Raw genomic sequence first — 10562 nt, 5'->3', positions numbered from 1 at the left:
CGCTGGGCAGCATGGCCTCTCCCGCCCCGCCGGAGCCGCCGGGCGCAGGAGGGTCGGAAGGGGCAGAGGAGGCACTCGGTGTCGCGGCGGCAAAGGGTCGGCAGCCTCCCGTCTCCGCCCTCTCCGCCTTCAGCTACATCCCGGCCAGACGGGAAGGGCCTCCGGAGCTCAGCTATTTCCACCGGGTGGGCAAGGTGAGGGAGGGAGGCGAGCGGAGCGGCGGGGAGCCGGGGCAGGGCCGGGCCGGACCGGGCAGCCTCGCAAGGGCCGGCGGAGCCGCAGGGCCTAGCCTTTTCCGTGGGTTTCCATGCAACGTGAGGTCATGAGAACGATATTGAGGTGCTGGAGAGAGTGCAGAGGCAAAGAAGCTGGTGAGGGGCCTGGAGCACAAGTCTGATGAGGAGCGGCTGAGGGAACTGGGGCTGTTTAGCCTGGAGAAAAGGAGGCTGAGGGGAGACCTGATCGCAGTCTACAACTACCTGAAAGGAGGTTGTAGCATGGAGGGTGTTGGTCTCTTCTCCCAAGTAGCAAGTGATTGGACAAGAGGAAACAGCCTCAAGTTGCACCGGGGAGGTTTAGATTGGATATTAGGAAAAAATTCTTCACGGAAAGGGTTGTCAGACATTGGAACAGGCTGTCCAGGGAAGTGGTGGAGTCACCATCCCTGGAGGTGTTTAAAAGGCGTTTAGACGCGGTTCTTAGGGATGTCGTTTAGTGCTAGAGTTGGGTTATGGTTGGACTCGATGGTCCTGAGGGTCTCTTCCAAATGAAATGATTCTACGATTCTGTGATTCTATGACATTGTGCTCGGTCCCTGTGCAAGGGCTCAGCCCTCATCATGTTCCAGTGTATAAAGGGTAGCTACAAAGAGGATATAGACTCCTTTTGTACAAGGAGTCACATGGAAAAGACGAGGGTTAATGGTTAATGGTACAAGTTACTCCTTGGGGGGATTCCGACTGGAGACAAGAGGCAAATTTTTCACACTGAGAACAATCAACCATTGGAATAACCTCCCCAGGAAAGCAATGGATTCCCCAACATTGGACACTTTTAAGATTCAGCTGAATGGGGTGCTGGGCCACCTTGTCTAGGCTGTGCTTTTGCCCAGAAAGGCTGGACCAGATGATCCTTGTGTGAACGGCAACCTGTGAGACTTCGCAGGTCATGTGGCACTGGGCAGGGTGCAGACCCCAGCACAGCGCCGGGCGTTAAAGGAACAGCAAATCCCCTGCGTTGACTCGGTGGCCCTGCTAAAAGCCAGGTGGACTTGTAGTTTCAGACTCTTTGCATGTTTATTTCATTGTTAGCTCGAGAAGGTGCTCTGACCCAAAGGTGAACGGGCACAGTTGGTTCCACGGTTCACAAAACAGTGGGGAGAGCCCAAGAAGAGCCAGGGTAGGGCAGGTCAGGGGCCTGGCCTGGTGCACGTGGAGCCAGCGGAGCTCACGGTCTATCCAACATGCATGGAATTAGCAACCATATGGTAGAGCTTTTGCTTACGTTATAAAGCCTGCTTTCACACTTCAGATGACCTGGTTTGTGGAAAGTGCTGCTCCAGTGGCATGGAAACAAAAAGTGATAACAGCCACGTAATGGGTTTCTTCACCGAACAAGCCTCGGCCACAGGGGAGGAAGCAGAGTCTACCCGGTCTTCTGCACAATTACGGAATTAAACTGTTTGAAATGTTTTATTTATCCAGGAAAGGGAAATTCATTCATTTTTGCAGCTAAAATACCTAAAATCAACTGTGTGTCAGAGTCTGAAGCAGAGAGAAATACAGGAAGACGTGCTCAGCACATGGCCAGAAGCCAGAATTCCTGCCTTTTAATCTCTTGGCTGACAGTTGCTCTCCCGATTGCTTTACATAAGTTACTGTAGCCAATTTGCATTGTGTTTCCTCTTCTGTGCCATGGAGAAAGCTATTACCTATTTTATGTGTGTCTGGAATATTAATGAATGTTTGCAAAGTGCTTAGTGTTAGTATCAGCACACAGAGGGTGCCCACTCTTAGTGCAAATTTATTGTCTGCTCTCTGTGAATCACTTGCTCTGACGCTTTAAGAAACAGCTCCCTACCACCACCAGCTAAGCCAACTAAGTCAGCATTTAACAACAAAGAGAAACAGCAGCAAAGAGTTATGAGTATATTGAGCACAAAAGTGTTGCCTCTGCACATTTGGGACAGGGCTAGCTTTTAACATAACAGGCTGGCTACCTGTCTGCGAGTTCCAGAAAGAATGAGTTATCTGCTCTGATACAGGTAATAAATAATGGACAAATAATGCTACGTGAATAAAAACAAAGAAGCAAATAACATTCCCAGTGGTGAGCACAAATTAGATGCCCACTAAAATTCTGAATGATACTGGTAGCGTTGGGAAGAAAGGACAAGCAATGTAGCACAGAAATAATAATGGAGGTGGCAAATCAGATGTAGGATGATCTTGAACATGCCTGAAATTCCATGAGGCTTGGTGGTTTCTGAGAAATGAAGGGATGAGAAGGTTAAATATCAAACCGCTTCTCCTCTTCGCAGAACCAAGTAATGGAGATACCCTTGCAAATGAAGCCTGTGATTACAGCAACACCTCAGTAGTGTTCTTAACTACAGTTTCCTTTTGATGGAACCTGTATAGCCTCCTTGACCTGCCCTGACTTGTCTAGTTTTGGAGGATAGCATTATAAATTGTAAGAGTCAAAATATAAGAGTTTTACAAGGCTAAATTGGGCACAAGGTAAAATGAGGTAAAAAAAGAAAGCCCAACAAAATGCACAATTTTTCACATTTATAGTCAGCCATGCACAAAATCAGTGATTGATTGACATGTTTACCAGAATATGGACCTTTTAATGATGTTCATTAACAACTGACAGCATCTTTCAACAGTGGATTTTGCTTTTCTTTCCTTGAAAACTTTTTTGTTTTGATATCCCTTTGATTCCATTGATGAAAGAACTTGGTTGGATTTCACAAATGCATTTGTTAGCAGATCAGATCTTTAATGTTGCGTATTTAGATGCAACTATGTCAACCATAAATACAGTAATGCTGTGGCTTGGGGTGTGCTGTATTTTCATAAGTGACAGATACCTGCGTATTACTGGGTCACAGGATTACCATTGTGGCACGTTTCTAAACTCTTCTTAATTCTACTTTAATCTGAAATTAAATGGTGATTCCACTGCAGGGCACCTTTGTCTTTTTCATTCCAAATAAATTCTGAATCTCTCCGCTTTCCTTTTACATTACAGTGCCAGATCATTCGACAAATTCATGAACTTAAGAAGGAGAATATAAAGTTCAAAAAATTAAAACAAATAGAGCAGTTAATTTCCAAAAGTAACAACAGATCACAGGGGAAAAAAATAGGTAAATTGCCACAAGCTGAACAGACTTAAGAGAAACATATCATGTGTCATTAGGTATTTTTATTGTGGACTATTCCGAAGGGCTGACCCAAACTTGCTGATGGCGTCCCAGTAATATTACAGTTGTCATCATCTAATGCTGTATGTGCACTGTTTAAGTATTGAATTGACTACATATATTCTGTAACCTGTGAAGTTAAGCAATACTGTGAATTATCCTTTTTTTCTCCTTTTCTCAAGACAGGAGATGTTTCCACTTATGATGCCATTTTTAATAGATCGGAGGGTTACAACGAAAAACTTCACCGATGTGACAGAGGACATGCAAGCAGTCGTGGTCTTAACATTAACGAGGAGGTAGCCCTTTGATTAATTAATAATTATCTTTGTTAAAGTTGTTTTGTACTTCTTGATGTAGCTGGAGACTATAGGCGTTGTTTTACCCTTTATAACGCAGCCTATATGGTAGCAAAGGCATCAGAAGGAGGACATCATTGTCCTCGGCCTGGAGGTTTGGGAGAAAGCATTAGGCAGTGAAGACCAGAGTTAGCTCCTGCTCTGTGGCATCCTGTAGATTTTCAGGTGACAAGCTGTATTTAAGCTAAAGCGAGGAGAGAGGGGGACACACAGAGAGGCAAACTCTCTATTTCAAAACTTCAGGGTCACTGAGAGTGGCTTCTGAACCATCTGTGCCCCTCGAGTATGGAAACGTAGAACGTCCTGAGTTGGAAGGGACCCACAAGGATCATCAAGTCCAACTCCTGTCCCTGCACAGGACAACCCCACAGTTCACACCATGTGTCTGAGGGCCTTGTCCAGTCTCTTCTTGAACACTGTCAGGCTTGGGGCCGGGACACCTCCCTGGGGAGCCTGTTCCAGTGCTCGACCACCCTCTGGGGGAAAAACCTTTTCCTCATGTCCAACCTAAACCTCCCCTGGCACATATTCCTGACATTCCCTCGGGTTCTGTCATTGGTCACCATTGGTCACACTTGCAGTTCAGGTGGTCCTGCAGCTATTAATATTTCTGTGATGCTAATGAAAACTCTTCCCTGAGAGGACTGGATTTGGGGGCCCTGATTCAGCTGCTGCCCTGTGACATCCACCTCCCTACACCAGCATTTGCTGAGAGAGCTGAAGTCTCTGAAGCTGCTGAGTTTGTTACACAACCTTAGACCAGATTGCTCTGCAGGAAGGAAATTCATAGGGAGCTGGTGCAAAGGAGAGGTCAATCAGAAGACCATGGCCATACCTGGAAAAGGTTGGCCAAAGCAGTGAAAGCCAACAGGTTTGGTGTGCTGCCTGATAGCTAAGGAAGTCTGCAGCCATGTTTTTGAACAGCTGCCTTGAAAACAGGAATAATATATATAAATATGTATTTTCCATGCAGCATCTGAAAAATGCACATACATACATAATTGTGCCTATATATACATTTATATTTATACACACACATACACACAGAGGCAGAGGCTGTCAAAAAACAAATGATGTGCAACCTCTGTGTCTTAATGGCCTCAAAATCCTGATGGGTTCATGGGATGTAAAGAGTTGGCTAGGCTAAGAATAGCTGCCTGTGTTGATGATTATGTATGATAGACATGGAAGAAGGAAGAGAGAGACAAAAGTTAAAATTACTGTAATTGCTGTGTAATAAAACTAGTGAGATTTCCAGACAAAGGCCACTCTTCTCAAAGCAGCTATATATTCCAGACATTTCAGTGCCGCACCATAGTGCCCTTCAGCTCTACCAGACAGTGCAGGGAGTATTAGTTGCTCCCAAAGGAATCCTGAGAGTGCCCATTACCATCATCTGCTCATGCCTTGTAACTCAACTGTAAATCTGTGAGAGGCCAAAAGCCATGTAAATGACTGCTCCAACTAAAATGTGCGTTTTTATTTAAACAAAACAAAGCCACCCTCCTCCCCCAATACCAAGGCAAACTTCCAGCTGGGAAATTTGTGTACAAACAGTTTATCAATGCAGAGTTAAGGTTTCTTACTGAGTTCTTGTGTCTTTTGAGCGTCAGCAAAAATCACTTTCCTACCAGTTTGCTTCTTAAAACAAACACGTATTTGCAGAATTCATACCAGCTCTGCTGGCCCGTGCATGCAAGGGACTCTGCCTGAGCAGGTGTCCCTTAATCCAGCCCTTTAATTAGCATGGAGGCACATCAAACCCACAGCTGCTAAATGTTACATGATCCTCCCGCACGTGATGACACCCAACACTGGATTTACCCATAACTAAGTGCAGGTCACATACTCAACTCCCACTCTTTAATTACCCCAGTGGCCCTCACAGACTTTATATAATAATAGCAACTATATTATAAAACATAATAAATAAAAAGGCCATGATTGACATATTTGTAGTGTAACACTGAAGGGAGATGGGCTGAATCCACCACAGGTCATTTCATTTCCTTGAAGCGGAAAAAAAAACAACCACTGCAAGTGTGTCCTTGATTTACTGCAGAGAGCCTGTGTGCACCCAGGGAATCCGAGAGTACAGCTACAGATACTTGGTTTAACTACACGTAGCAGGGTGACTGCAGTGGAGTGTTTGCACAAGGCTGCCATGGGTGATTCGAGGTGTTAACAGTGCTGGAATTACATGCTGCGGAGGCGTGCAGCGGGACGCTTCCCAGCCAACTGTTGGAAAATCTGAAATCTGCTGAATGCCGAACCCACAAAGATGAAATGCCACTGCGTGCTGTCAGCGCTGTGCTACCAAGGATGCTGGAAACCAAATCTTACTTACTGAAAGGGAACACAGACTATCAAAATTACATACTGGTGCCCGTTGTTAGCACTGTAAACCATGTATTGCTAGCAAAGTCTTTTTTCATGGTACAAAGATTCTGTCATTTCTCCTTTTTCAACATTTTTTCCCAACTGGGTGTGGGGAGGAAATGGTCTTATTTGTGCCTGCCACACTTCTTGACTTGATTTTTGTTCTGGTGGGGTTATAAGTTGATGTGGTGAATAGCTTTTAATGGGGTGGAGCAAGGTAGGCAAGAAGGGTTAAGGGAGAGTTGGGAGATGAATGGTTGTTATGGAATAGGCTTTTCTGGGTTTGTTTTGTTTTGGTTTGGTTTCTTGTTTGTTTTTGTTTGTTTGTTGTTTGTTTGTTTTGAAAAAAAGGATTTGTAGCATCTTCCCAAGAATCTCCGGTCTACTTTTGCTCGTGAGTCTGGAAATATCTCACATCTGACTGCCCTGCTATAAGACCCCTTGGATCTGTACTCCCACCTGTGTCCCCACTGGAAATGCAGGGGCTCGTGTGCTTCATGGGTTCTCTAATAAGTGCTGATGTGGCTCATACTCATGTTTGTTGTAGCAAAGAATTCGTTTGCACCTGAACTGTGTTGTGGTGCCTGCATTTTGATTCTACTTGTAGATATTATTAAATCATAAAGACTAGGTAAACACATTGGGGACCGAGGTTTACTGTGTTAGCCAGTGAGCAAGTGCATAAGCAGCCTGATAAATCTGAGACCTTTGGCCAGGGAAAGTACAACAAACAAATCCTGTCTTTCCCTTCTGACTCCAGAGCTCCCCATTGCTGTAGCACAGGAAGGAACTGCAGATTGCACATACCGATTGCACGGTCACTTAAAGTGCAGTTTACTAAGAACAAGCTTAAAATGATCTTTTCTTGCTCAGGTTATTTTTTACGAAGTCCACTTCCCATCATTGCAGAGTGGTTATTTCTGTAATCTTACAGCTACAAGCATTTTTAGTAAAAACTTTCATTGTACAAAAATACAGTAGTATATATTTTATGTCCTTCAGGGAAAGCTTGCATGGACTAGTCCTTCCTCATAGTTTTTCTTTAGGCTTTGATTTTTTTAATGCAGTGGTTTCACTGAATTGTGCAAGCAGGGGAGGTGTTCCTGTAACAGGAGGCACAAATTAAATCCTGTTTTTTAAATGAATCATGTAAGTCAGTGCACAAGAAAAATAAGAATTAAAAGAAAATCTGTGCCACTTTCCAGTAACATAGCATTTAGCTTGCCAGTAATCACATGGTAATCGCCTGTGTGTGTGTGTCTAAGTAAAAAATTATCAGTCCACAGTAACTCATGGCAGAGGTCCATCTCTTATCATCTTGTCATCTAGTGATACATTCATGGTTTATTGATATACATTAAAAACTAGCTCAGGGATGGAACAGTAAGAGTGCAGATCACTGCTAAATAAATACACATCCGTATAGCATCCGTATAGTTGCTGTACAGTTCTGTCTGTTATTTTGCCCCTGGCCACAGCACATTTAGCAGTAGATAACTGCCAAGCGTTCATTCTGTGACTTTCTTGTAAGGAGAATTTTATATTTTCACAGGAAATGGCAAGACCCGTCGCTGTTCTGTCATCTTCAGAATATGGGAGACGCGTACATAAGCCCTTAGAGCAGCCGATAAGAGAACATGTAAAGATTGATCACTTGCAAGCAGAACTCTACAGGACAAATGGCGTCACCTGCTTAATGGAAAAGCCTCCCTCAAGCCTGGATCCATTCTAAACGTCTCGTACCTGTCATTACCAGCAACATTTCTGTGGAAAAAAACCCACCTCACATCAAAAAGCAAAACAGTGCTTTTGCCTTTTCCTCTGCATTTTAGTTAATGGGAATGGTTTGGATTAAAAATAGGATGAAATAACAGCTCTACTTTTCTTCAGGCTACTTCAAGTGCATATCTTCTCCTTACAGTCTCATAAAAGTCTCATGAAGAAGAGCATCAGCAAGACCTGAACATTTTAGGTAGCAAGACTGGAAGTGAGACCTGTTGGGTCAACAGTGCTTCTACATAACTATTCACAGACTTTAACATTTAAGCGAGCTTGTTCAAGGCATCAGTGGTCACCAAGTTCTTAATCTTTACAGTGTTGCTACAAAATTGGTAGTTGTTATCTGCACAACAGCTGAAATGGGGATTCAACCCAGATTTTCCAAAGTGGGCAAGTAAAGAAATGATCTTACTTAGACAAGCACTTAGCAGTTTCAGTTGACTTCAAGTGGAAGTCAGGTTAAAAGGGAGCTTCTGAGTACTTAGCATTTAAACAGAGAAAATCTGGGCTTAGCTGGTTTCAGATATCTATTTGGTGACTTTCACTACACAAATGCTGTCTGATTTGTTTGTCAAGAGTTTCACAATAAAAATAATATTTGTTTCTGTATCTAATGCTGAAAAAAATAATACTAGGAGAACAAGCACTAAATAGTTTGGTAGAAAGGATGGAAAAAACACAAGGATTTGAGCTGTAGTCATTTAAAAACCATGTTTAGAGTAAATGTCTAAACCTGCTTAAATATTTAGTGCCTTATATTCTCACTGAACACTAAAGTTATAAGGCAATTTCAGGAGAAGGAATATCTCCTGCAGGGTTTGCATCGGTTTGGTTCTCTAGAGCCATTGATCCTGCTGTTGTTTAAGCTGAGGCACTATTGTTCAGAATGGAACAACAGCTCGACTGATGATACCAGAACAAGGACTGGAAGTCCACAGCTTTGACTGATGCTGGAGTTCTGTCAGGTACTTACACATTGGAAACCTGTATCATTTGTGAACACAGTGAGTCTCCTAGTGAAAAGTAGTAAAACCAAAGAACTGCTTTATTTGGGGCCTGGTTAAGTAGTAAATTAAGCAATCAATGGCAGTTGTTTGGCATGATGTGAGGAGCAGAGCACACAGAGCAGCCCATTCCATGAGGTGTTTATTTCATTATTCATGACCTGCAAGTTCCTTTATATTCAATGAGCTAGGGGCAAGAGGGCAGTAACTCCTACATTCAACAATAAATGCCTCATTAAACAAATCCAGCAGCATTAAATGAAAGGAATCACAATATGAACAAAGTGAGAAGGAAATGTTTTCTAACAATACCAGAATGCATTTTCAAAAATCAATACCAAATGTCTACCAGTGAAGAATGAGATGGAACGTGGCCATATTCTAGACAGGTTATTTTTAGTTTGGGACAGTCAGTACAAGTTACTTTTAAGCAGTCTAACTATATTTACAAACCATCTGTGTTGGCAAAACTATGAGAAATCAGATCTGTTTGAGAACACCACCACCTTCTGGCTTGTGTGAGAAATAAGCATCACCAGCTCACTTCCACTGTGGATGAAGTTGTCAGCACCACTGTCAGTTCTCCCCTCATTTCTTTGCTTGTGTTACCCCCTTCTCTTTCAGTCCCTTCTCATCCCTCCTCACTTTTGAAGGTTTTTCACAGGTTGTTCCTCCTCCTACTTGTTTCTTATTCGGTTCTGAGAGGTTGACTTCTCCAGTGCTCAGTGTCAAAAGAACAGTGACAATTTCTTCTGTATTAGGGAGAAGTTCCTTAGAAATGTCTGTAAATACATTGCAGTCATTCTCCTTCAATTTTTCTTTTGCTATGATGACAATTGTTAGGTTACTGATGTGCTGTAAGCTTCCTATTACGCTGTTGGAAAGTATCTCATTACCTCTTGGTGCTCCCTCACCTGTCACTGCTGACATACTACTGAAAGGTTTTATACATGCAACAAATGAACAGAACGCACAGGTTGACACAATGTCAAACATATTTTGGATCTGGATTTTGCATCCAAAAGTCGCCAGGGAGTGTTGGGATAATTGACACTCACAAATTATTAACTGTAGCCTTAGAAAGAAAAAATGGCCACTTTCTGTATCCACTGGTGAAATATATAGAACTTAAAAAGACGTGAAAGCTTCACCTCTTTTGTATCAAATCTTAACAGTTTCATCAAACCAGGGAATTCTGCTCTGCTACGCATAATAATTCCTCACAGGACAGGATGCACAAGCTATCCTGAAAATGTGTTTTAGATGGCAGTTCATCAAGTCTATGTTATGTGATCAGTTCTCTTCCCTTCATCCATCTGTAAAGCAGTATGTTGACTCAAGTTAGGGCACACTTGTTTCAGCTGAAGTGGTTCTGGTTCTGAATTCCACCCTTCTGCCAGAATGTATACTCACACACAGCAAAGGACTGCACAGGACATAGGCATTCTGGGCTTCAGAGCGTGAGGAGTTTCAGTTTAGGCTTGAATGGCAGGCTGTAAACTGAAGGAACTCTGGAGCACATGTATGACTCCCTTTAGCCAGCTTAGCTACAATTGCCACCAAGGACAATACTACAAATACTACACACCCAGAACCTAGGGTGCCGCCCGA

The 10562-nt window shown here is 43.1% G+C and overlaps 1 protein-coding gene across 1 annotated transcript; it reads left to right on the top strand.

Moving 5' to 3' along the window:
* On the top strand, window positions 1-8811 carry CFAP90 (cilia and flagella associated protein 90). Its single transcript, XM_065628876.1, has 3 exons — window positions 1-194; window positions 3613-3729; window positions 7721-8811. The coding sequence occupies exons 1-3, from the start codon at window positions 12-14 to the stop codon at window positions 7898-7900; spliced, it is 480 nt and encodes a 159-aa protein (XP_065484948.1). The 5' UTR covers window positions 1-11; the 3' UTR covers window positions 7901-8811.
* Window positions 8812-10562: the final 1751 nt, after the last annotated feature.

This window comes from Caloenas nicobarica, chromosome 2 (assembly GCF_036013445.1).
Source record: "Caloenas nicobarica isolate bCalNic1 chromosome 2, bCalNic1.hap1, whole genome shotgun sequence".
Taxonomy (NCBI): Eukaryota; Metazoa; Chordata; class Aves; order Columbiformes; family Columbidae; genus Caloenas; species Caloenas nicobarica.
Note: the sequence above shows the minus strand (reverse complement) of the source record. Positions and strands in the feature narration are given on the sequence as shown.